This window comes from Ostrinia furnacalis, unplaced genomic scaffold (assembly GCF_004193835.3).
Source record: "Ostrinia furnacalis isolate ACB-3 unplaced genomic scaffold, ASM419383v2 OfSCF3063, whole genome shotgun sequence".
Taxonomy (NCBI): domain Eukaryota; kingdom Metazoa; phylum Arthropoda; class Insecta; order Lepidoptera; family Crambidae; genus Ostrinia; species Ostrinia furnacalis.
The window spans coordinates 125,758-153,514 of NW_021133302.1; the positions used below are offsets into that span (position 1 = coordinate 125,758).

Consider the following 27,757-nt stretch of genomic DNA (forward strand, 5'->3'; position numbering starts at 1 on the left):
TTTTTTTTTTTTTTTTTTTTTTTTAGACATTTTGAAGTAGTATGACCATATTGAGGATATATCTGGGACTTTCTGTGGGACCTTACTTATCTAATTTTGCATAATGTTTTCTACGGCCGTTTACTGTAATCAATCCATATCCAAATCCGTCTGTCAACTGCCAAATTAAAATCTGTTTTCTATCAAATATCCACAGTTTTCGATGCCTTTACACTTTCTTAATGTTGTAATTCATCTTAAAACAAAAACATCGAAAACCTTTTTTCATAATCATATTAAGTGCACTTTATCAAGACACACTGTTTAAACGTAAATCAGTCGTTGTCGTCCTGAGAAAAATAAATAAAAGGTTACCCTACTTAGAAAGAGAGAGCCTGCCCACAGAGAGCGAGATAGTGATACATAGGTTGTGCTTCAAGTAGGTATTCTAAGTCTGGCCTCCATTTTTATCTTTAGCTTCATGTCTCTGACTGACTGTCAGTCAGCTGTCAGAGGTTTTGTGTTGTTGTTTTGAGAAGAAAAAATTCTTGTAAAATAAAAAGCCAGGCAGTAAATTGGTAGACCTACACATAATATCATCATTACGAATTATAATTCAAGTCGGCAAATATGTCGGAATCTTACGGTAAGATCATTTGTCTAATATTTGTTTGTAACGTTGAATTATGTAAAGGTTTTTTAGATTGTTCTTCCTCTTTCTTTCAGAATATCTGTTCAAGTTCCTAGTTATTGGAAGTGCTGGGACTGGAAAATCTAGTCTTCTGAATAATTTTATTGGGAACAAATGTAAGTAGGCCTACCTTTTTTCGTACCTAGCTTAATATTAAAAACCCAGTTTGGTTCTGTTTGTAGTGTGTATCGACACGTCTGAAAACTTATCGTACCTATATCACTAAACACTCCAGTTTTCTCTAAAAGGTTCAAAGCAAATAGGGCAGCATAGAAACATTTGGTTGTAGTGAGAAGCTAAATATTTTTACAATACAAACTATCTGTACACATAATTTATAATTCGTTAACCATAGATAACATTGTGTGATAACAGTTCACCTTCAAACACTAATTTGTAATTTATATTCAATACTTTCAGTTAAAGAAGACAGATGTCATACAATTGGTGTTGAATTTGGTTCCAAGATTGTCAATATTGGAGGTAAATCAACAAAACTGCAAATATGGGACACTGCTGGACAGGAAAGGTTCCGCTCAGTTACTCGATCTTATTACCGGGGTGCTGCTGGGGCCCTGCTTGTCTATGATATCACTTCGCGTGATTCATTCAATGCCTTGGCCAATTGGCTCCGTGACGCAAGAACTCTGGCTAGCCCGAATATAGTGATCTTGCTTGTTGGCAATAAGAAAGATTTGGAAGAATCAAGGGAAGTCACATTCACAGAAGCCAGCCAATTTGCTCAGGAAAATGGTGAGTTTATCATTTTCACAATCCTTATTCATCCTAATTTTTTTACATTTAGGATAAAAGTATCCATAAGTTTAAGTAGTAAATACCATGGGTTATGTATTATGTATGTGACTTTGCTGGTGTACCTAATAAATAAATAAATAAATAAATGGGTTAAAACTCTTTTTAATTAAGTAAATTAATATTTAGATTCTATTTATTGTTTTGGTAATTTTGTTTTTTGGAAAAAACATGAATTATTATTTTTATGTTCTCATTTAAACACTGTTTATTTCTTCAAAAATATAATATTTTCTGTAATTTATAATTAAATAAATTATCAGTTGGTACATTCAGTACATTTTGTAAAATAAATTTTTAACAATTTCAGAGTTAATGTTCCTGGAAACAAGTGCTAAAACAGGAGAAAATGTGGAGGAAGCATTTTTGAAATGCTCCAAAACAATACTAGCCAAAATTGAAACTGGGGAGTTAGACCCTGAGAGGATTGGTTCCGGAATCCAGTATGGCACATGCACATCTAAGAAGTTAAGTGCACCGAAGAAACCTGCTCGGACACCCTCCGAGTGTGCTTGTCGTGTTTAGATCAGGTATGTCTCCTTTGTTAAGCCGGAGTATAATGGTCTGATTTATTGATTCTAAATCAAAAAATAGAAAGGAGGGCTATGTGTAATAAGTAATATAATAATGTATGTCAATATTATATGTACTATGATTACAGGGCTACATCCATAATTTACTACAAATGAAAGTTTCAACACAAAAACCTGTCAAATCAGGTTTTAAGTGTTGTTGAAATCTTTTATAAAATATATTCCAAAACACCAATTTACTGAAACCAATTGAAAAATATTTTAATTCAAAATTTATGAATATTTGTTGATGATTTGTATCCACTGTAAGTGCACCTACAATACTACATATAGTACATAGTATAAAAAGTACCTATGTACCTTCTCAGGTTACCATCATGTAAATCAATGGTTATGAAAAATATGAATTTAGCAAGGCATTTTTGTATTTTTGCTACAGTTCCTGCCAAAGACTGCTTTGATTATTTTATAAAATAAGAGAGCAAATATTTAGTTCAGACTTTACATTTATTAAAAAAAAAAGTATTTTTCAATATTTAAAAAAACGTAGTAAATTGTGGATGAATTAAGTAAGAGTAAATAAACTTGTGTTATCAACTATATTTTCAAATACATAGCAAAATATAAATTTTCATATTTGACTATTAGGTCCCATTCATATCTTAGGACGGGAGTTGGTGGCGGGAGTAGCGCACTTTAAATTGTAGAACGATTTATACTCGGCAATGGGTACCGTTACTGTACCCTATAATTAAATCACGTTTCGAAAACCTCGCTTTTGCTGCGAATATACGACAGTATAAATAGAGTACACCCTAGTCTAGTCCTTTTTTTGAATTGTCAAAACGCGACTCTCCCTCTTTTTTCGCGCGGAAATCGACCAAACCTTGTTTTTTATTACAAAATAGTGTAATAAACCAACCAAACATACTATCACATGTATACCTCTAAACTCAGTCTGAACTCTGAACTGAGTTACGAGCATTAGAAGTTTGATGATTTTACATACTAAATTTGCATTTTGCGCGCAAGTTTTGTGAGAAATTGCAACAAAAAAGTGACATTGTATGTGTAAACAAACAATACCATCCAATATAGGCTCCAGCCTAAAAATCAGTGTGGTGAGCAGAATCAGCGCAATAAAAAAAAGACGGCACATATACTAACGTATATTCTAGTAGTACATTGAGTAATGTGTGTCGATATGGGTTTAAAATCCCGCCGTGAGTTCTTAGCCTAAATCGGACTAAACCATGCTTTTGGGAGTGATGCCCCTTTTCAAACATCAATAGGGAATATTATAAACGCACCTTTATAGCTCGTATTGATTGACTGCGCTTCTAATGTGATCATAGCTTTGTCGGGAAATGCTTTGCCGACGTAAAAATAAGCCTTCGGTCAGTGGGTTTATGTGGGACTCCCTGCCAGAAGAGGGGGACCTACCTAGTCTACCGATTGAAACCCGTTGGTGTCCACCGGAGCCCAATGAAACTGAGCTGCTAGTTATTGTTCTAACTTGGACATTCGTTTGCAGTCACGTCTCAGTCTATGGCTCGCTCTCGAGTGAATCATGGCTAGATTTATTTTCCTTCCCCACCCGTGCCCGCCCTTACGATATGAGAAGCGCTTGTGATGCTAACATATTTATGAAAACCATCTAAAGTTTGGTTTTTCGCTTTAAATGTGATCTTATCTTGTTTTCTTTTCGACTGACTTTGACGATTTAGATTTATAAGGATAACCTATACCTACTCATAAATTAGTGTGTAAATAATTTGAACAGTGATGATTAATTATTCTGATGTTTCATGTAACTAACATTATCATAAGATAAGATATTATAGAGATTATTGTTCATTTAATAAATTACTATCACCTTTATACATAATTTAGAAATAAAAAAAAAACGGTTAAATTATGTTATGAATTTAAAACTTAAACATTTGTAAAATAAAATTATATGTAATAAAATTATCTTGAAAAATAATTCTAAAAACTTTCAGAAGTCTAATAATGTACTAAGAGGAAAGATATCTAGGGATGTAGGCCATGAATGAAACGTGACCATTCTTTTAATGTTGACCCCAAAACTCAAACTGGCGAACCAACAAAAATGCGTGTTGATATTTATTTTCGCACAAAACTTTTGCATTCTTAACTGGTTATTCCTTGAAGATTAATAGCTATCTCCAAAATTCGACCTATAAATAAAACATGCGAACTGCGATAGTTGATATATTTTTACGGCAAATCGCGATTCCTTCAGAGAATTCGTAAAGCAATAGGAACTTATTATTACGTCACTTATTGTTCATAAACTTGAAAGCCCAAAATCTAACTTTACACTTGATTCAATAATATTTAGTGCCGTAAGATTAAGAGTTCTATTTACTTGTTTAATTGTAATAACAGAGTAACGATGCCGGGCATTTTGAGTTTTGGTAATCATAATATTTCTGGTGAATGGTACCGTCCAAAATTATTTCAACGTCGGAACTTTCCTGAAAGAATAAGGACGTACGATATCTCACGTAGTCATCTTCATAGGAAGATGAAACAATTGTGTTTTATGGTACTAACAAAATATTTTTTATAAAATATTGCAAGGATAATCAAAAATTAAAATTTATGGACACACTGTTATTAGACATAGTTAATTAGTGATATTTATTTTTCCTAGTTTTAAATACTGTATCTGATTTTCAACTGCACCATTTATTGTAATTTGACAATAAAACAAATGTAAGTAACCATTGTTTTATATATTTATTTTCGCATCCACTCGTAAATATACCTAATATCTTAGATTAATAAAACCAATATCAAATTATTTTTCTTAAGATATAAGTAGTATTTACTGAGAGTTTTAAAGATAATCTCTGTAGCCTAATTAACAATAAATTATTATTTATATGTAAATGTATATTCGTGAACCACTATATTTTATTGTCAGACACTAAAAAAGGTAAAAAAGAAAAAAGAAAATGTTTTTATATAAATTTTAATTTTTGGATAAGTAACATTGCTAATAGCTCATACACAGACGGAGCTAGCTATATATACAAACAATTCTTTCATTTTTTCTAAAATGTCTCAACATAAATTTTCTTAAAATAACTATCTACAAAAATTATTGGTAGTTAGCTTTTTAAAATAACCACAATTTTTATAAACACTATTTTAATGCCGTTATGTACATAAACAAATATCAAACAAAGCTCCCAGGCCTTGACAAGTATTTACACAGTGGACAACTTTCATAACCCCAAGTGTCGGGCAGGATATGTACCAGAATTCTGCTGCTTCCTCCATTTTTACAGCTTTCCCTCAATATCATGATTTGTTTAATAAACCTTTACTTTATTACAAATAATGATAAGATAAAAACAACATTGAATTAGTAGTGGTAGGTGAAAGAGACCCATGGAATGTTGATATTTGCTGGTTAATAGATAGTAGGTACTCCTTTCGAGTTAACAATTCAATTAATGTCTCTTAAAACTGTAGTGTATGTTAGATATTACAATAATAAAGTCTAATAAGTTTATTTTACAATAACAATTGAAGATCATGTAATTATTCTTATTTTACAAATAAGTAACTAGAAGTTTTTTAAATTACACTAAATGTAAATACTCGTCCCCACTAGAGAGTTCAGTTATTCAAATGTTTCCCGCCTTGTTTGGGTGTAAAGATTTGTAAAATAAAACTTAAATAAACATTGTTCCTGACAAATGTGTCATACAGAAACCGTGAAACAGATATTTCAACTTGTATTCTAGGAGGGACATACTTTTAGTATGATAGATGCAGCAGTTATTTTGTTACTGTGTGGCTTTGTGAAATACAATTTTACTTGAGCAATCTTGAAACCCGACTATCTGTAATTAATTTATCTGTAAGAAATATTCATCAAAAATTGTAATATACATTATCATTGATTTGCATTTGAGGGTACAATACATATAATGCCATTCATTGTAAATTTTATAGGTAGGTACTTAAAGATCTCAAAAAGAAGATATCTTTGTACTTTATCAATTAAGTTACCTACTTGGGATTAAATAATAATATCAGATTCATATCATAAGAAATAATTAACGAAACTGGTAATATAAATAAAAAGTATGTACCTAAACATAATTAACTAACTCTACACTTAATGCTTAATAATTAGGTACACGTAACCCAAAAAAAGAGCATGCAACAAAAAGTGCAACAAGACACTCTTATTAAAGTAAAATGCACCTATTTTAATATAATCTAGGAACTATTTTAAGGTGTGATGTGTGTATTTAATACCATGATTCATGAAGTGGCCAATATCTTGTGCATGATTGTAGCATCACCATGGTGTAGCACGATAAAGCATTTTATGCCACATCGAATTGCATCGCTGAATGATTTCGTGCTATTCTTAAATTTGCAATACACACACTATCCAAAGAAAACTAGAATGGCAACGAAAACAATTCTTTAAAAAAATAGCCCTAGTTCTATCACAGTAAAATATCAAACACTTATAAGTACAACATAAGTATCTAAGACTTTAAAATAATTTTAAATGTCTCCAAAAGATCGATCGTTATTTTTTGTATTATGTTTACCATGAAACCAAAAACTATTTGAACATTGTTGAAGAAAACATTATACATTTTCAAAATAAATACAAATCATGATTGTAATTTACTCGATGTCAAGTCAACGGACTTTAGTAACTTATAATAGCGACTTGAAGTGCATTGGTGATCTGATTAATATGGAATGATCAAAAAAGGTCACTCTACACGTAAATTATGCACACATGTGGATACACTTTCAACGCAATCAATTGTAGGTCAAAATCTAGTTGTACAAACTGCTTATTTTAAATATGTAACATTACATATAGGTAGGTGTTTGAACTTTTTAAATTCTGTTTTGGACCTATCTTAATTAGTTTTCGTACTGGTAGAGTATGTGATTGTTTGTTAATTAGAACTATTCCACCCACAGATATCAACAGAAGACATAACGTAAATCCATTCTTACACTTATCAAACAATTTTTAACTGTTTTATAATCACTTATTGTAACACGAGTTTCTCCCCGTTAAATTATTTTAAAAACTACTTATTGCTAAATTAATAGTACAATGTCACTGAAAATAATAATGTGGGGCCAATAAAATTGTCTGCTGGCTAAGATAGGCACTCTAAACCAAAATGCAACGCGTAAGTACTTAATTTCTACCGACACGATTTATTATTTTCAAATTCCAAATTCCAAACTTTCTTTCTATCCAAGTTGTAAAGTTAAGTATGTAAGTGGTAATAAAATATAATTGCCTTTTAATTTTAAGTAGATAGCCAGTTTTTTTTTATAAAAATAATTGAATCGTGACTAGACCGATTACAAAATTGAATAAGTACATGCTTATAAAATTTTTAGTAATATAAGGTATGAATAGGTTCAGTTTTGCAACACGTTATACTGTGCCTATCGTGACAAAAATCTTTAAATTATTTCGGAAAAATAATATACATAAATAATTTAATTTTACCAGAGAGCGAGCATGCGATAGCAGCTGATTTAAGGATTGAGGATCTAAAGATTAAAACATTTTACTCTTAATCACACTCGCTATCACCTCTCAGCGCTCGCTTGAGAGGTTGAACCCTCTAATAATTTTATTTTTCAACCTAAAAAGCAGACTATTAAAGCAACTAACCGAAGTACTAACTCGCTCGCTTAACTTACGCAACCTTGCCCGCTTATTGGAACAGACCACGCGAATCCTCGTGAGGGTTCCTAATGATACTTATGCAACCGTTCAGTTGAAAAATAAATCGGTTACTGAAAATATGACGTCGGACGAATTCGCCGAAGTACGTCATCTCCGTCATGATATGATTTCGATGTTTACCAAAAATATTAAAATAGATTTCTTGCATAGTGAACTTCGGAGTCGCGTCAGCTGCGGCCGAGCCAACGCATCGGGCGGAGATTCCTCTCAAAATAGAATAACAGCTACCTGCGCCGCTTTAGTGGTTATTTGTCGGTGTGCGATAGCGTCGAGCGAGCTGGGGCCGGCCTGAGGCCTACGCGAACTGTAGCCTCTGGCGGCAGGCCACCGCCGCCACCAGCGCCGCGCCGCGCCCGCTGCCGTCCTCGGAAAGCATCAGGTCGAACTAAAACAAACAATAACATAACATCATTCAAGCGTTCAATACGCTGCCCAATATCGATAGTCAGTTATCGAGCTGTCCTTGTAAATAGTCCAATTTGATGAGCTGGCTATCGGCAAGTGTCCTTACATCGATATCACCAGGATTATATCATTTATAACTATGAATACTCCTTTATATTGTTGTACTACTGTCGTACATTAGTATATCGATCGAGGATGGTCAGTGAACGATTACAGGTTTGATTAAATTCCTGCGAGGCCTTAATGTTAGTATTATTTATCTTGGGACATAAAATAGTATTTTTTAGTAGAATGATTAATTTATGAATAATATTATTCACATTAAAAACGATTCTCGACGGCGAAGACGGTGCTTATGATTAAAGTTCAACTGCTGTCCTTCATTCATTAAGACAAACAAGTTTATCTGGGCGTGACTTTTAAATACCAGGGGCTCGTCTTTTTAATGTAAATAATAGTTATTATCAATCGATTCAGGGCATCCGCCTGCGCAAACAAAACAACCGAGCGGCGCGTTCTCGTTGGCCATTCAAATGGGTGGCGGCCAAAAAACTTTGAACTCTGATAACTTTCAGTAACGTTTATCTTTGGAGTTTAATAAATGCCTCATTAACAGTCATAAACCGCTATTTTCTTACTATATTATTATGATAACAATGGAATCTTTTAATTTATGCGATTGCCAATTAATAGATTTATTAACTTCCTTGGTAAATTGCGTCAGTCGTTAAAAGTATATTTTTTATCTAATCATAAGCATTAGATGTAGGAAGCAAGCATTATGATATAGGTTTTTTTTTATGTGACTGGAGGCAAACGAGCAGACGGATCACCTGATGGTAAGTGATTACCGTCGCCCATAGACACCCGCAGACCCAGGGTAGGTAGGCATAAATTTAATTTAAAATTACTGATGATATGTTAACTAGTGACCTTAGCATTGACTTAAAAGTAAACAGTACAACAACCTTTTTCCGACTACATTGTGAGATTTAGTTATTCTTCTCGAAACAATGTTAGCTCTCTAAAGCTTTCGTAGCTAAATTTCATGAAATTTGCGTTCAGAGTGCGTCAGCCGGTTGACGTCATTGTTTAATCTGCATAATTTGTTATTTTTAACAAGTAGCCAGTTTACGTGACAACAGTCGCTACAACGGACACGCTGTTTTCATGTTATTCTACAATATCCCCGTTTAAAAGTCCAAAATATTGTGTCCATTCGTTGTTGGGTTCAGCCACCCATTGTGCGGCATGTGTTACGTCAATTTGAATGCGGCTATTCCTATCATCATTATTTTTCAATGATGCGCGTTCCACCCACGCCAAACAACTATCACGTGAAAGTGGATTGTGGGGGTGGTACGAGTAGGCATACATTGATATAAATGAATTGGAAATACCGATTTAAAAATACCTAATGTCGGTTCAGTTGTGAAAATGAAGATTTTCAGATCTTATTTCAGCACTGCCACCTCAGACTTCGAGTCCTATTTTGTGCTTCGAGTGAGGCACTTTGTCACACTGCCCAGGCGCAGACCGCCGACTTTTAGTTGGCCGATAGTTTAGTCGGGTTGTTAATCAGTATGGATATGTATGAAAGTGTGCACATTACACCGATTTGATATCGGCCGATTTTTCAAACAAATTAAAATCGGGACCTATGGGCCAACTACCGACGTGACGTGGACCGACGACATCGTAAAGGTAGCAGGGAAGCGCTGGACGCAGGCCGCTACCAATCGATCAACATGGAAAGCATTGGGGGAGGCCTATGTTCAGCAGTGGACGTCCTGTGGCTGAAATGATGATGATGATGATGATGATGGGCCAACTAACTGCGCCTAGGCTTAGTTATTAGATTTTAAGGTAGGTATTTAAATTGTAATGTGCATGGCATCAGCAGTATTCTAGAAGGTATGTTAATCTTCGAAGCTAACCTGTATGCCCGGCCGGACGAGCTGCGCGATCTTCTCGCACATGAGCGCGTGGAAGTGCGGGTGGAACCGGTAGACGGAGCCGTCGATGCCGACGGTGACGCGCGGCTCGTTCATCTTGTTGAGCAGCGTGGCGATGCCGGCCGACACCAGGTGTGCCGCGCGCCGCGATATGCACTCGCACACGTGTCTCACTGCTGCCATATCGGCTTCCGTGGCGTGGGCCAGGCCTGTAAAAAGAAAACAGTTTTATTTTCACAACCAACTCTGAAATTACTTCGAAGAATTTTCGCCCAGCCCAGTGATGAAAACTTGGTAAGTGCTGTAAAGACAATGTTCTCATGTACAAACGACGGCACAACGGATTACCGAGATGATATCGTAATTTTTTTCCCATAATTTACCTAAAATATTACAACATTGCAAGCTTTGCTAATACCGCGATGCCGGTGTAATATAAAGAAAAATTTAAACTAACTTTAAAAATTATTCTACGAAAATTATTCTAAAAACTAGGTAGGTAGGTAGGTACCCACCCCATCATCAATTGGAGACCCAACTGGTCCAATTGAGACCTGACTTCTTTCTTTTCATAGGTAATTACAGTACTACACTTTCTAAAAATTTTCTTACGTACGAGTATAACAAGATTGATGCTTATCGCACTAATAAAGATAAAATCGACTTAAAGAAATAATTGATTCGTCAGAAACTTACCTAATAGCGCTAGGTAATGAGCAATTACTTTGCGGCTTAGCCACAATATCGGCGCTAATACTTAGTTGAGTCTATATTTAACAAGCTAATTTGTGTTTTTACAAGGACAGGCAATACAAGTTCAGTGTAAATTAAAATTCATTACAAGAACTTAGCGTGGCAAATACCTACAAGCGATTTGTCTCGTCACTATTGCATTGCGAATCTGAGCGGCGTTAAAACCAAAAAAATATTTCAATAACAGCTTGACTCTGAAAGTTTTTGTCTTCAAAAGAAATATTTCAATAATTGCCTCTGAATATTCAGCACTATTTAGAATTTTGCATGGCTATCAACAGTTTTGAGATAAGCAGGAAAATACGATTTATTTTTTAACACAAATTCATTTCCTATCAATATATTTTAATGCAAACCTTGGCATTTATTGTATAGTTGCTTAGGTCTTTGTAAAGTTGTCTTGCATACTAGTAAGTTGGCGAATAGCATCTATCTAGGTATGTACAGTCGGTGTCAAATAATTCGTGACACCCAAAGTGGCCAAAAAGTATCCTTATTCCAAATTGAACAAAGACGTGTTGCGCTATGTAAGCTATTTGGGTATCGCGAATTAATTTCACGCTGACTGTACATTAATAGTTCATTAGTAGTATTTGATTGTTATTAGATATCATTATCAAACGACTATTGAATCGATATCTAAATATTTGCTACTCCAGCGTACTAGGAGTACCGATTACGCGTGAATCCGGTTGATAAAAGAATCCGGTTTTTTACAGAGGGGCAAAGCTCAAAACAAGCTCGCCCTGTATTACTTAACGTTCTTCGTTTAGAATCGTTTGCATCTGTAAACAGTGATTCACATCGACAGCTGTTACTTTTTTGTAATCGTCGCTCCATTCTTCTTTAGATATAGGTAATATGCATTATATGCTAGCCTTATAATAAATACATGCCAGCATATACGTTAACTGAAAAGTTTTATAATTAGTAGAAAAATAAATGAGATGCGATTTTCGGCTTTATGGACAATGATTTCATTGCATTGCCTTCATTATGCATTATAATAATCGTTACAGAACAGACCATACAGAATAATTCATCAATAACTCACTTGTATGATACAAAGAAGACCTGTTTGCGACCAATCGTCAATTGATTAAATCAGTAAATAGGATCAAAGTTTATAATATTTATAAACATTATATGTGTATACCTATTTACTAGGTACGCACTACATGATTTAAGGTAAATATTTTGCAACTTGCGTAGTTTTAATAGTTGAATAGTTTTGTAACAAATATATTTAATACCTACCTAGTCAGATCGTCTGTCCATTATAACGTGGCTGTAATGCTCAGGATTTTAGTTACTCAGTAGGTACTTCAACTTAAAAGGAATACCTACCATTTATATGTAACGATACAAGTACTAGAAACACTGAACGGTTACTGGAGTCTCACAGTTACATACAATGTTACGTCATTCGGCCAATTTAGGAAAAGTTTCCGGTCAAATCAATTGATTTCTTAATTAGCCAATCGATCCCGGCACCTACTCAAGGCAATTCTGCGTCGAACGCTATTGGGTCCATGGCAATAAAAACCGAAATATGTGTGTGCTGTACGTATATTTTGTATGTTAGTCAAGAGTAATCTCTGGCCATACACTGCTCCGATTTTCGACTGTATTTATCGATCGACAGCGTCACTTTTTCCGAATATTTTGGGATAACTATTTCTCCTGATATAGCATCAATATTTTTGCAAAATCTGTGCAAGACTGCGGTAAAGACGTAATGTACATTTATCTAAACAGTTAACAATATAATAATACAGAAGTGACGCGGTTTTCCTCCTATCTTATGCCTACAATAATGTTTGCAGTTTTATTATCATAATAACAGTGAGCGATGAATGCTTTAGACAGGTCGCCTAGTTATGTAAGCTAATTTATTAATCAATCTTTATGTAATACATGTTATTATGGAAGCTAGTTAATCATGCTTAATCATCTGGTTGAAATGTGTTGCCTCTTTTAATAAGTTGTAAATTGTAGTGGCCATAATGTGTGTGTACTTGTTTCAAATTAGTGCGTCCATGCTAGATGACGCATGATGTTCTAATCAGTCGTACCGCTATACGTCAATGACACTTATCTCGACTTTTGTTGTTCTGGGTATCTAATCGCATGGGCTTGGCTCCGATACATCAAAGGGTAAGATAGTTGAGACAGTGATATCACTGTAATTCAAATCGATTAATAAGCCACGCTTGTCGCTTACTTCAATTCGATCGATATAGGTACCATAATTTTTTGAGACCGTATGCGTATCGCCTTAAAATTCATTCTCGAATAGCACTCGTTGATGTCTTTTTCATAGTGATAAAAATCGCGTGCAAAAATCATTTTTCTTGTCAAGCTGTAGTACGTCTGAATTTGTTTGTCATGTTCATATGACGTAAGTAGCAAGTTGTCATGATGGCGCATCCGTGAAGTTGTGTTTTTGGCGGATTTGAGTTTCGCAGTTTCATCACTACAAGACAATTATTGTTGATTTTTATTATTATCAAACACTTATCTACTTCAAACGTAAGTAATCAAAGATGGAAGAATAAAAAATTGGTATCTAAAGTAAGTAAAGTATTGCCTGCCTAAAGTCTAAAAGCTCAAAAAAGTGTGAGTGCGAAGAACCCACTTGAGGACTTTTGTTGAAAGCACGGGCCCCTCGCATTTTGTTTGAAGGACGGATGTGTTTTATTTGTTTAGGTACCTAAACATAATATTAGCTTATCTTTTCTTTTTTCAAATCAAAGGTAAAAAACAGTTTTTAGTCCGCCCCAATAGAAACTGAAAATTTGTGAAGCATAATAAAAATCGACTCAATCAGAGATTACGGTGGCTCATTATTCTTATCATAGGTTTTCAACTTTGAGTTGAAGTTCACGTTATAACGACTCGGTGTCAATTTTATCTTATTAATATTATAAATGCTAAAGTTTGTATGGATGTCTGGATATTTAACATGTTTGTTACTCTTTCACGCAAAAACTACTGAACGGAAAATGAGACTTTACAGTATTATTGTCTATAACCCAGAATAACATATTATTTATAATTTATGACGATCTGTGACAAACTTTTCACGCGGGTGAAGCCGCGGGAAAAAGCTAGTTTGGCTATATTTGTTAAAAAAAAATTGACACTTGTAACTGGAGCGGACTTCAGCTTGAATTATAATGTTAAAATAAATGAATAGTCAACTCACCAAGTTCCTCGAGCACATCCATGCAGCTGGTGAAGTCGCCAGGCTTGTCGGACTCGATCTCCGACACGTACTTGGTGTAGAAGCTGCCTCGCTGGAACAGCAGGTCGGAGCCGCGGCCGCCGAACAGCAGCCCCATCTTGGTGAACTTCACCAGCGCCAGGCGGACCAGCTCGCCCATGTACATGCCCGATATCATCTTCTCTTGGCTGAAATTATAAGTCATCATCGTCATAAAGTCATTTTATCTCCACGGCCAGGAGGACCACTCTATAATTTACCAGACGTCTCAATCAGGTAATTTATGCCCGTTTTCACCATCAATCCCTAATTTTAAGTGGCCCCTGTGGTAACACATAATAGGAATTTTGTTTACATACGGGATAGATGGTGAAAACGGGCATTAGTCTCCACTACAGGAAAACGATCCTATCTAATTTACTAAAGGCAAATGGAGGGTTTGGCCAACACTCCCCACCCAGGCAGGCCAAGTCGGGTTGGGAAGCGTGACATTCGCATATTTCTCCCTTAGTCGCCTCTTACGACATCTACAGGATGAGTATTCTATTCTATTCTTCCATAACCACAAGGCTAATGTGTAATGCAGTGTTAATTAATATTTTTATTTAAAAAAAAACTAGTTGTATTATGATCATGTACCTAAGTAGGTACTCTTTTTGTTGATGGTAATAACATGTAACTTAAATATCATTCGTCTTTAATTTGATTAACACCTAATTATCAAATTACTGGTTCAGATTGGTTTGGAACCTGTTCACCTACGTAAAAAAACTGCAATAAGGAATCTTTTATACAAATGTTATTTATATTTACACATGCTGTACCTTGAACTTGGACTTTATCCTCAATGTTACGCATTGTATGACGAACTTAAACTCTGCTTCGTCACTTCATTTAATATTAAGGGGGGAACAATGCCTTGTGTGTTCTTTACATCTTACTTTATAAACATCTAGGTAATTTAATATCCCAAGCTAGTTTATTATCACGTTAGACTACTTCATTAGGTATGCAAACTAGAGCTGTCGTCGGCTTAATTTACATGTGCAAAGTATCGAGAACCTATTGTTGTTGGAACACTAGCATACTCGATCACTCATGTAACTTGAACCCTTGTTTTATGAACTTAAAACAGCATTGCTGTACTTTGCAGTGGCACTAAATTAAATAAATATTATCCTGTTATCAATAAGATACTTGGAAAATACAAACTTATCGATTTATTTGTAAACATACTGGAAGTCCAAGAGTCGATAAAATGATGACCTAAAGATACGTTTTGCTTATACTGAGGATAATGACTGTATTTAAGTAGGTATATAATTAATTAATATTGAAATAATTAAACGCAATAAATCTTAAATATTGCAAATTATATGTATTACCTAACGTTTATTAAGAATTTTGTAACTTAACGGGTAATAGAGCAGTGTTCTAGTAAATGAAGCATAAAAGACAAGTTAGTAACTAAATGCTTACATCTGTTTGCCAGGGTTGATGGAATTGGAGTCCACCTCGCGGTCGAACTCTGTGCGAACGAAGTCCAGGGTCCCATCGTCGCCGAAGGCTCCCCACTCGGTGTTGATAAGCAGGTCGGGCTTGCCAGGCTCGCCGTCGAACAACTCACAGTTCTCCGTCTTTTCTACGTAGCAAGCGTTACTCCCAGTGCCTGCATTCGTAAGTACCACTTTAGCATTTAACAGGATAAAGTTGGGAAATAACACTGACGCACACGCATGTGTCGACTGCGCAGCGTCAGAGGAAAGACAAGGTAAAGCATTACATTTTGTTAGTACATTTACACCAACAAAATTAGGATTGGTAAAAACATTTATTATCCCTTTAAAATATAATGCTTACTGTATTGTATTATTGCACTAGTTGATAGTTCTGTGTTAAAAAAATATTTTTACAAACAAAACTGTAATCTGTCCCATTAAATCCTGATATCAAGTAAAAAATAAATCACTAACTACGAAAAATACTGAGTAAACAAGTTATGTGTAAATAAAAACCAAAAAGACAAGGAAAACCAGTAGAATGTTGTTATAATTGAACGCCAAAACTTGCAGCATCAAGCAAAAAGCGACATTGTGATTAGTTACTTAAGTTTACTCTGCGCAGCATTAAGGCAGACCCACGCAAAAAAGGATTAAAAATAAAGAATGTTGAACACCCATTGCGATTTGCGATTATGAAAGAATGACAATATGAATCATGCATCGTAATGATAGTTTTGAAAAACAAAGCCGGGGATTTACTTGGAAAAGATAGCTTGAATCAACACATGACTGATTGTTAGTTATTTTGTGCGCACGCGCCGCTTTGCGGTGGTCGGTGATGTATGTTAGCTAGAGCGAAATAATTGCTACAGTCAAAATACAAGGTTTTTTTTTATTTCGTGTTAATATAAAACGACGAAAACAAAACACCACTGACAAAGCTAAAAACCCACCACACTCACAAATATAATGTAAACCTACCAACAATGAGTCCTATTTTGCAGTTGTGGTTTTTCCACGCGCAAGACATCAATGTGCCGGTGGTGTCATTCAGTATGGCACATATGTCAATCTGTACGTCCTACAAGAGTGAGAAACATGCGTATTAAGAGATAGTTCCATTCCAGATTGATTTTATGAGACCATAATGTGAAGACCTGAAAATGTTGATGATGATTCCAGAGGCCTTCAGGTACATTTATAGCAACTCAGTTGAAAATTGTATACAGCTGTACCTTCATATCTATTAACTAATTCTACAGCATCACATTTGTTTAATTAATGCCACCAACTCTCATAGGCGCGTGTCATTTTATAAACTCTACATTAATTTTTAATAGCGTTATGTGCCAATCGATCACCTTTGTTTTCAAGGCAAAATAAAATTAAATGTGTTTTGTTTGAAATAAACTCCGACCAATGAAAACCAGTATATTGGATACCGGAATAAAATAAAATAATGACATTAAAATGTGGGTGCTACTTGTTTTGCTGTGATAAAAAAAAATTGTAAAGGTAGGAATGCGGTAATAAAATAAAGCGAAATATTATTGCGAGTGAACTAAAGGAAAATTTTGAAATGGTCTCAACTCTATACAATCTACCACTGAACACACACACTGAGTTGTTATAACTGAGTCGACCTGAACGCCTCCATGGCTCTCGTTTTGTTCCAAAAGTCATGCCTTACAATACTAAATTTAGAAGAGAGCTGTTTATCATCGTCAACTCACCAATAATAATCCCTATTCGGCAACTAGGTTCCTTATGTGCACAGGACATTAGAGTGCCAGTGGCATCATTTAAGATACCCATCACAGACAATGAGAGGTCCTGGAAAATGTCTACTACTTTATAAAGGTAGAGCCAATGTGGGAGTGACAAGATTTACTGGTAGTCATTAAATTTGGAAACCAAGTGACTGAAACTTTAAAATCTATAAGAATAGAGGTGTGTTTCAATTCTCAAATAAATCATAGGAAATTATACTACATCGTACTACATAGGATGATAGTGATTTAGCTTACCCCTCGTCTAGCGATCGCATCCTTCAGGCCCTGGACGACATCCTCGCCCACCACCCCGCTACAGGAGAACCCTTTGGTCCAGCGCTGAAGGATTCCTTTCGTGAGCCCCAGTTGTTTTAGAGGGAAACTAAACGTAAAGCCAAGGGCTAGGCGTTCTTCATACACGTTATGTTCCTAAAGAGGCAGAAAATAATAAATAATGAAACAATGTTTCTAACTTAAAAGTCAATGCTTCTATCCTTAGGCTATAGTAATTTTACCTTCATAAAGTTGGCTAGACACTCTGCTATATGGTCAAACAATGCGACTCCGGTACCGGTCATGATGTGACTAGGTATAGCATAAATTTTTGACTGCATATCGAAGTGATTTTCCCCAAGATTTATAATTAAAACTCGGAAATTAGTTCCTCCTAAATCCAGAGCCAAAAATTTACCACGTTCTGAAAAGACAAGTCTTCGTTATAGCAGCCGAGGGATATCATAAATAATTGTGGTGATAAAATATAAATATTTACCTTTCCCGTTGGGTAAATCCTGAATGTATGTGAGCCAACATTTGACGATGGATGTGGCGTGCGAGTCTTTGCCGAGCCCCTTTATGAGATCGTTATGGAGCCGGCTCATGATCTCCCGGATCTGTTTGTCTGTTAGGTGGAGAATCTCGCATTCTTCGCGAATCTGAAAAATATATTTATTGCTTAAATTATTACGTATGAATTTACGTGCGTAAGACGCACTAATAGTACGGATGTCGGGAGTATAAAGGCAAGAGAGTTAATTTTAGAAAATGTCAAGTGGCCGTTTGTTTAGGGAGATCAATCATTAACTATCCGCGAAGTACGTTTAATAAAAAAAAAAAAATAGCAGTTCAATGGCAAATATCGTAATGTGAACAATCACGAAATTAATTTCATTGTTGCACCAGTCCATGTTGATATCTGTTACGTGACTGCAATTTTTTTTTGTGCATTATCTGATTATCAGAGGTGCGTACCGAATAATTTGCAATACATATTTATTTGGGGATAATTTGGAAAAGTCCTTTGATCCATAAGGAACAAATGCAATTTTCCTGCAGTTCATAAACTGAACGAGCGATTGTAAGCAAGCCGTTCATTATCGCGAACGAGTTTCACAAGGTCAAAGCGGTCATTACAACACTACCGTTGCTTTCCAATTTAATATTGAAGCCGGCTTTAAAAATATTAAAAACGTTCTAATCCGACTGTATTAATACTAGAACTCACCACTGGTAAATTATTGATGGCCATGCCCATTTTGACGTTTTTTATTCAACACAAATCTTCAATTAAATTAACTAAACCGTACACCTCACAACGCGCGGTTGAAACTTACGACACGTCTTGCCAAACTCGCAAGTAAATGAGGAATACGGCCACAATCGTCGGACGCGCTCTATACGAACCCGCTCTTTTTCATTCATGAATTGATACCATGCTGTTGTTATCTCACTCGTGTGAGTTGGAAACGTATGTATTAGAAGAGCACAGCTGTACGGATAGAAAAAAACAAGGCCCCAGTAACCTAGTAGAGTGCCTAGGAAAAAGCTGAAAGTAGGAATAATTTTCTTATTTCCAGTACTTGAATTATTCATACATGAATTTGCCCTGTGGTGGTCCTGGCAGGGTTTATCGTTATGCTAATGAATGCACCGTGTGGTGCTCGCCTCTGGTGTTGGTTTCTGATTGGCTGACACGTGGGCTCGTTCGTGACGTCATGCGGCGCACATTCCTCGATTCCTATATTTACAAGTGCATTGGTAGTGGTGAGTTTATAGATGTGAGTTGAGTGGGTGTGTGCCGTGTGCCTCGTGTATGCAAGCGACGACTATAGACAGAACAGAATTATTATATACAGCCGCCAACTTGTACTTTTATAACATTTGCCCCGAATTACTGGTTAAAACTAAAAGTGATTTAGTTTAGGTTTAGCTGGTTTAGCTTTAAATCCGGTGATAGTTCATTTGAGTGTGTAATTAGTTAAGATATAGGTAGGTACTTAATTATTATTTAATAGATAAAACAGCTAAAGTTTTCAGCTTAGTTGGTAAAACTGGTAACAATACTAGGGGATTTCCTTTGAAATTCAGGACGATTATTTTTCTTTCAAGTGTCTTATCTTGTCTACTCCAAATCCATCCAATAATATCATATCAATACACCGAAATTTTAACTGGAATAAACCAGCTCCAAGCGGCTGGACATGGAAATTTTCCTCAAAATAATAAATGAACTGATAAATCGTTTGTTTAACTTCGAGTTTGAATTTTAATTCGGCCATTGGTCTTTTTATTTGATTAATGTAAAGACAGATTAAACAATCTGTCTTAAGGATCTTATCCAACATTCTTTTTGATTGCAATCTAATCTATAGCAGACAGAAAGAAAATACTTAGTTATAAACTCATAGGTATTTGATAATGAATAAGATTTTATTATTTTTAAAGCATTCGATTTTTCTCGTATGCAAAATTATAGTAATTCTAGGGCATAAGACAATCCCCTGAAGGATGACGAGGTCCACAAATCATCTTCTGATTCTATCAACTACTTTATCAACTGAATGTCACTGGCAGTCGGCGTAAAATCGTTCTTCTGCAAAATCTTATCTCAAAATAAGAAAAAAAACTGGATGAATCTCGTTTTGAGTGGCCGTGGAATTTTCCTTTAATTTAAATAACAAACGACATGGCGTTGAAGATACATAGTTCGCTATGCTATAATTTATATTATGAAAAAATCTAGTTATTTTTACTACAATTATAAAACTACATTAACAGTAATTTTATACTATTTAAGTTTCAGTAATCCGTGTCTTTTATTAAAAAAAATACTGACTGAAAATATAATTGACGGTCTGTACTCTGAAGCATAATAAAAGTCAAATAAAGAGTGCTACGTAAAATTACGACGTCACTACGAAAGTCCTTGCTCCCTGCTACGTAAATGCTACCAAGGACTACGTTCTACGACTACGTTACTACGACCTTCGACTACGATTACGATCTATGTCTACGACCTACGTATTGATCTCTATTTATAATGTTATCTTTGTATTATTTTGTTGTTAAGTCCCGTCTTCTCTTTTGTGTTGCTTTTTGTCTTTTTTGACCGTCTTCAAGATTTTCATTATACTAACCTGTCATTACACAGGTCATCATGTGATGTAAACTTTCAATGTTCTTAGGTATTTTCGGATTTTCGTCACGGTTACATGCAACGTGCTGCCTTTTATCAGTCTAAATCTCTGTGAAAATAGTTATACTTCTTATGATAATGAGCGACATTTTCGGCCGGCCTTGATAAATTTTATAATATCTTGCAATCTTTCTGTACCTAAGCCGCATTTTAGTCATTCGTTATTTTCAGTTCTCTATAAAATTATTGAAAAAAGCAGTGCAGCTTTTTTTAGAACATTGTTTGCCGCACGTCAGGACGAACGCACGTCGAGGCAAGTTCTTGGCATAGTATGTTGTTTATTTTTAAGACCGGTGTCTCGTGACGACGCTTTTTTTATATGTTGAATCATATAGCAATTTGCATCAAGTTTGTTTATTGGAACTTTTGCATGTATTGTAAATGTCGCGGTTGTAAATGTTATTCCAGAAATGTACGTGACGAGGTATGAGTTTATTATAAGTTTTTGATGAAAAAAAAAAGGTTAATGACCTTATTTTGGTTGGTTGTCTCATGTGAGCTCCAAATAGTTGTTAGTAAAAGTACGGCTACATTAGTACAATGTAAAAAAGTTGGACGATATCAGTGTTTGACGCACAATCGAGCCAGACAGCACAGTCATGGCACCTCAGCTTAGAGTGGCTCGATAAAGCACCGTATCGGTTCCAGATAAAGTTTATAAAGATTCATTATACCTACACCCTGATATCGAGCAATATCATAATCTGTCTGTTGTGAAAACCCTCGTGCAGTGTGCAAGTGTGTCACATGGCTTTTGCAACGAGTGTGATGCTCTTTTGCGCATACATAATTAAACTTCTTAAATTAATATCAAAGTTAATTAATTTTGTTATTTTAATAACACTCGTCTTTAAATCTTATCTTGTTTGAACTTTGAACTAAGATGTTTTTAACCTTTCGTGAGGTGTAATAAAATACAAACATTGTTTTAATTGGAGATGATGACACCTGAATGCCAATGAACTAATCTTATTTAGTTAGTTATATAAAATCAATTGGGTATCTCCGATCACTGACGATTTCACTATAGATAAAAGTAAAAGTGAGCCAAGTTCAGTGGATCTGTTGGTTATTTTTAAATGGACTACAAAGTGTATAAATGGAGAACAAATGAATAATAATTCATCCAAGCGTGTATGTAATATTAAAGTGTCTCACTCACATTTGCATATAAACTGTGAAGGCACATACTTCTGGTAGAAACTGGTAATATCTTAACATAAAATCCTCTAATTCGATATGCTAATTAAGTCGCTAAATGCCAATTTGCGAATGTATGTAAAAATATTTGAAAACGACGATAGCGACTGACTATTATGTCGTTTATGGTATCTTTAATATAGAACTTTCCTACATAAAGTGTTAATTTTAGGCGATAATTTCTTTATTTTTAGGGTTGCTGACCTTGATAAGAAAATAAGGGAACTCTTGTAGGATCACTACTGTGTGTTCACTAATGTGTGTGTGTACTTTTTACTGGGACATGTTGAGGTAGAAATTGAAATTGCATAATCTCTATCAAATATTTATAGCTTAGGTCTGCTGATTAAGGTCTTTTAGCCAGCTTCTATACCAAACCATTTGGTGCGTGTACTCTGTTTTTTAGTGTTTAAGTTGTTATTTATTTGTAACGCTTTTAATACTCGCATCAAATAAATACTTTATTTCTTTAAAAAACCAATTAAAATACCTACTTACATAACTATTAGCTTGTTTTCGTATTTTTTCAAAAGTGGAAATAAAAGTATGAAAAGAAAGTAAAGCAGGTACGGAACCCTCAGCTCGATTCTTAGTTGACCGATTTATTAGATTTATTGACTTTGGTTGCAGAAGGGTGAATAATCCGAACAGTCCTTGGGACAGCATAATGAGATGGTAATATACAGCAACTCTTACGATGGGAGGACACCGAAATTTTGACCTTTGCACGTGTCGCTGAAGCATGACCTTGAGCCACGACCTTGAGCGCCGACCGGTTGCCTATTATAGGATTAATATCTACCGAATGAAACAACATTTATTAGCCGGATTGAAATATATTACGAGCTACATTTACGACCTAAAATATTTTAATATCTGAATCGATGTCGAATAGTTTGGTGCTGCTCTGCCTGAAGGATATTTTAGCCTTTCAGACTTGTCATAAGTACGTTGCCTTTTATTGATATTTAAACCGGTACAGTGAATAGACACTGACTTATTAATAGCCGATTGAAAGCACATTTTGCAGTAGGACTTAACATTTTCGTTAAATTAAATTAACCATTGTTCTCAGTGGAATATGAAAAATAAATACCTATGAGTAATAATAATTAATAATTCTTTATTTAAACAAGTAAAAAACGTATGATTTTCTACATAACCTTAAATACCGTAGTACCATTCATTCATAATGCATAAAGTGCAGTACAGGAGCAGCATCTTAGAATTTAAATTTTACCGCTGGCTCAAATTGAATACATTAAAATGTAGCATCACTTAGGTAATTACTGTGAGGAAATTTTGGAATTCATGCAAATATTTGATAATACTCACGATGTCTCGCGCTTGACGCATATCGATTCGTCTTGTCAGTCGCGACGACTGAGATAAAAGGTGATGAACGAGTAACGTTGGGGTCCACAGGGTGATGTCATAAATTCCACCGGGCGCAAAATTGCAATGATATCCGCGTTAAGGCGAATACCGGTATCAGTGACCGCGTAGTCGTGCTGAAGTGAAAGGAGCGGAGTACTCTGACCGGCAGAACTCGGAACACTTGCTAGTCGAGTCGCGCGAGGTCACCTTGAGACGCGGCGGCCGGCGCATGTGCACCACACCCTCGGCCTCGCCCCGCGCGCCTCCGTGACGTCACGCGCGCGGGCCCCTCGGCGCCATCTACCTACCGCTCACGTGATGCCCTTCACGTTCACGCAAACTATGAAATCGTTGTGTAACTGACGAAATAGCTGTCAAACCTTGCGTATAAGGAGACCCCAAAGTTTTTTCTGTACGTCTATTTGTCCTGCTAGGCGTTACCATGCTTATTTGCTTGAGTCAATACAAAACCTAATGCAAGTAACAGAATTTCCATTTATTATTTACAAGGAAATTCTGAAACAATAGGATCAAATCGTTATCAGTTAACAGATACCTAATCAATTAACACTCTTGCTTAAGTCCTGACTGACATTTTAATATTTATGAGGCTGTTTTGCATTGTTTTGTAATTAATTTATTACATGAAAGGCATTTATTTACTAAGTAATTATTATCTTTAGTGATTAAAAAAAGAACACTTATGAAAGGTTCGCTACATGTAACAATAGATTTTCTATTATCTGCATGCTACTCCTAAAGTCCCAAGTATCAATAAGTTTCTGTTTAAAGTAATTATTCCTAATCATTTCAGAGTATCAAACTTTAAAATAAAGAAAAGTAAACGCAAACAACAACAAAAGCTGGAAAAAAAACTTGGAACTTGGCTTATGCACTCCATGTTTCAATATGATGAAAATCGAAAGAAAAAAATGACTGTAGAACATTGCAACTTTTTACAAATAACTCTCGATTTATAACATGTTTGTTTTGTGTCCTCATAATCGTTAACTACTCTAAAAGTAATATAACTTATTGTGCCTTATGTTATGTAAGGAGGTAGCTCTTGTGACTATAAGGAGAATTCCAGGACTGAAAATATGGCAATGGTATTGCGAAACGAGTTTAGCGAGAGCGACGGCCGGTCGGGCACGTAGCTCGTCGTTTTGCGGGACATGCGCTGGCGCACCTACCATAACCGCGCTAGGGTGCAGTATACCCACTTGTATTTACGTCTATTTAAAGAAGGGCCCACCAAAAACCACCAAACGATTGAAAAAAATAACCAAGTTTACTGTCCAAATAAGGAATCGTTATTGCATAAAAAATGACACCAGAAAATTACGAAAAAATACTTTTTAGTAACTTAGAAATCGTTTTAAAATCTTCATTTCTAAATACGTATAATCCGATTTACTGTTTTTTTGTTGCATTTACTTTAATTATTATCAGAAGTTTAAATCACGCATCGTGACTAGGGAGGGGATGTAGCAAAATAATAGCTGATATCAACTGGAACGCAGAATATATTAGAAAAATCGTTGAACCTGTTTATCTAGAGCTAGCATAGAGCTTGCACTGACATTCCAGCCACAACGCCACCTGGCCTTCACAATATTCTAAAGACAGACTGTCAACCTTCTGTTTCTAATTGTGTTGTGGCGCGGGTGTGTCAGGCAGACGTGCCTCCGGCTGCGTGTGCGCACCGTCACTATTACTGGAAATCCTTTGCAAAAGGTAATCAATAAGAAGACTTTGTACAAAAAGAATGGAAAGCTAAATGTAAATACATTTTTTTAATATGATCTTTTGTTATGCCTTGCAAAAGGTGCTATTGGATTACTCCAGTTGCAAGACTAAGAATAGGTGATGAATATTGTTGTAAACAAAAAATGATTCAATGCGACAATTTCAAATATCGCTGGCGATTTATCTTTGACTTAGTTGGACTAGGGGAAGTCCTTTAGATACCTAGATAGATAGCTCTAAGCTTATGGTAATGAAGGTTGGATTTTCGAGCGATAGAGACGGTTTAGTCAGAAGGACAGGGTAAAACTAGTAAGCTTTATGATAGAGACAAATGCATGAAGCGAATCCAAGAACTTACTTCGTTCTTAGTTGCATTTAGTCTGGGATGTAGAATATTTCTTATTGTTTAATTTTCCTTGCTTATATCATTCGATGTAACTTGATTTATGGACCTTTTCGAATCACATCAATGAAATCAATGAAACATCTGTTCTAAGCTTGCTTGTTAAATATGAAAATTCATATTTATGATTTAGGTAAGCATGAAAATGTTTTTTAGATGCCACGGTTACAGTTATACCTACTCAGTCTCAATTTCATCTTAAAGATACGCCTTTAAACAATAGTTATAAACTTTAATTTAATGCTAGATAATGATCTACCATTTGACATGTTTATTATTTTTCCGCCAAAGTCACAACAATCACTTTGCCAGGGATTTACCGGGTAGGTAATGTAACCTAGAATTTAATTGCAATCTTTCAAGCAATAAAAATATGATATCACCGTAGATTACAGTCAACTGTCTTATTATTGCTGTTATCTTGACTTTATAAAACAACAACGTAAATGTACCTCACTGAAAGATATAGGCTGCGCCATAAATTGTAGCAACCTTGCAGAAAAATAAGGCTGAACAATATCTAACATTGACGTCAAATTGGATAGTTGACACTATTGACCAACAACAAGGCATAACTAAAAGAATGCTTAATTTTAACCATGAAAACTCTATTATATTTAAATTAACTGTAAAATTAGATTTTCACCTGCTTTAAAACCATGCGCCCGCATGAGTGGCGTCATAGGCTATTCTCAATCGGAGGCTATAATGCCTAACGTCGCATTTGTTTATCGCGTTTTGACAACTCATAAAAGTAATTTCAGATGGTGGTGTCAATTCTTCGTAGTTGGCTTCCTCATGGCTCTACTGCCAGTACCGACTACCAAATTTCAACAAACAATGATGTTTGATCCTTTAATTATAACAATATGATATTGTTATAATTAAAGGATCAGTTACATATACATATATGAATACCAAGTCTATTTATTCATCACAAAAATGTGATTTCCCTGAAGATTACCGGTATAATCTTATCAAAATCCACTTTAATTATTATAGGTAAGTACTTAAAAGGTTTTACGTGAGACGCGTCGCACGCGCATATTTTAGAATACCCTAGCTTAGTTCTAGGATAAAAACGACATAGGATACTAGGTATTAAAATGTAATGCTGCTTCTATCATTGAAAATTTTATTTAATTCTTTAGGTATTTACAGAAAGTACCCATTATAAACAGACAGTTAAACAAAACACAATCAATATTTTTTTAAATCTATGTGGCGACTTGGCCATAGAATTTTGTATTCATTTTAATTAAAATGGAGCTCTACAAGTAGTTGAAGATTGTGTGATGAATAAGGTAACATCATCATGAATCTTGGTAATTTCCTCGGACATTCAGTGAGGAAAAACTAACTTAATATGTAATAGAGGTTTGCTGAAGTAAATACTTAGGTATGACGATGAATCACAAATGCCTTTTGCGTGTGTTTATTATGTGAAAGCAATCATCTAAAAAAATGCAGTATCTCTTTCAATTTATTGTCGTTGATATCCGTTACATAACACGTCTTGTTTCAATTGATATTTGACACTTAAAAAATGTTCCATGTGTTATGATTAATGATAATGTGCAATGCTTGTGAGACTGCGTATGATATGTTTTGCGTTACTTTCATTTTTTACCTTGCTGTGCACTAAATCCTTGACCATCTTTTCCTGTTACGCTGCCGAGACACTTCAAAAACACTAGTACCTACAGAGTCAGCGAGGAAATGAGTCAATAGCTTTCTGCGACGTCTTTTCTATAAACCGACACAATAAAACCCTTATCTTGTAAGAACCACAATAATAATATAATCTTTATCTAAATAGACACGGGGGAATAATGACACCAACTAGAATAAAGTTAACAGTTATTATCGTTATCCGTTAGGAATATTTCTAGACAATAAATTAATTCACTTTTATCAGCCGACAAGGAGCGAGTTGTATACGGTACTGGTGGTCCCATATCAAACTAAATCGAACGTCAGAAGGCATTCGTTAGGTAACCTGAAACGATGACCGCTTGGCACTTGACACAACAACACTTGGATGTGTACCAAGTTACACAGTACACAGTCTGAAATTATTTATTTTCCAAAGTTTATTGACTGCTAGGGGGAAGAGTATACAAATGCAGGTAACATGAA

The 27,757-nt window shown here is 35.2% G+C and overlaps 2 protein-coding genes across 5 annotated transcripts; one reads left to right on the forward strand and one right to left on the reverse strand.

The window, feature by feature from the left end:
- Positions 1–470: 470 nt before the first annotated feature.
- Positions 471–2,076, forward strand: Rab4 (RAS oncogene family member Rab4). Its single transcript, XM_028310721.1, has 4 exons — positions 471–625; positions 706–786; positions 1,091–1,423; positions 1,794–2,076. The coding sequence occupies exons 1-4, from the start codon at positions 610–612 to the stop codon at positions 2,006–2,008; spliced, it is 645 nt and encodes a 214-aa protein (XP_028166522.1). The 5' UTR covers positions 471–609; the 3' UTR covers positions 2,009–2,076.
- Positions 2,077–5,111: 3,035 nt separating this feature from the next.
- Hex-A (Hexokinase A) lies at positions 5,112–27,554 on the reverse strand. 4 transcript variants are annotated; one of them, XM_028310710.1, is made up of 9 exons: positions 18,919–19,083; positions 18,187–18,349; positions 17,930–18,111; positions 17,670–17,843; positions 17,376–17,475; positions 15,620–15,809; positions 14,123–14,328; positions 10,144–10,370; positions 5,112–8,186 (listed from the first exon to the last, which is right to left on the reverse strand). In XM_028310710.1, the coding sequence occupies exons 1-9, from the start codon at positions 18,946–18,948 to the stop codon at positions 8,097–8,099; spliced, it is 1,362 nt and encodes a 453-aa protein (XP_028166511.1). In that variant the 5' UTR covers positions 18,949–19,083; the 3' UTR covers positions 5,112–8,096. The 4 variants fall into 4 exon arrangements, with proteins under 4 accessions (XP_028166511.1, XP_028166510.1, XP_028166512.1 ...); XM_028310709.1 differs by lacking the exon at positions 17,376–17,475 and adding an exon at positions 16,624–16,723 and having other exon boundaries at positions 18,919–19,081; XM_028310711.1 differs by lacking the exons at positions 17,376–17,475; positions 18,919–19,083 and adding exons at positions 16,624–16,723; positions 27,249–27,554 and having other exon boundaries at positions 8,097–8,186.
- Between the last annotated feature and the right edge of the window lie 203 nt (positions 27,555–27,757).

Excerpts from the sequence above, each read along its gene's own strand:
- Hex-A (XM_028310710.1), bottom strand. The coding sequence starts at position 18,948 with ATGGGCATGGCCATCAATAATTTACCAGTG. Across the intron at positions 17,844-17,929 it reads GTCTAGCCAACTTTATGAAG|GAACATAACGTGTATGAAGA; the intron begins GTAAAATTACTA and ends CTGCCTCTTTAG. Across the intron at positions 8,187-10,143 it reads TCGTCCGGCCGGGCATACAG|TTCGACCTGATGCTTTCCGA; the intron begins GTTAGCTTCGAA and ends TGTTTGTTTTAG.
- Rab4 (XM_028310721.1), top strand. Across the intron at positions 787-1,090 it reads TAATTTTATTGGGAACAAAT|TTAAAGAAGACAGATGTCAT; the intron begins GTAAGTAGGCCT and ends CAATACTTTCAG. Across the intron at positions 1,424-1,793 it reads CCAATTTGCTCAGGAAAATG|AGTTAATGTTCCTGGAAACA; the intron begins GTGAGTTTATCA and ends TAACAATTTCAG.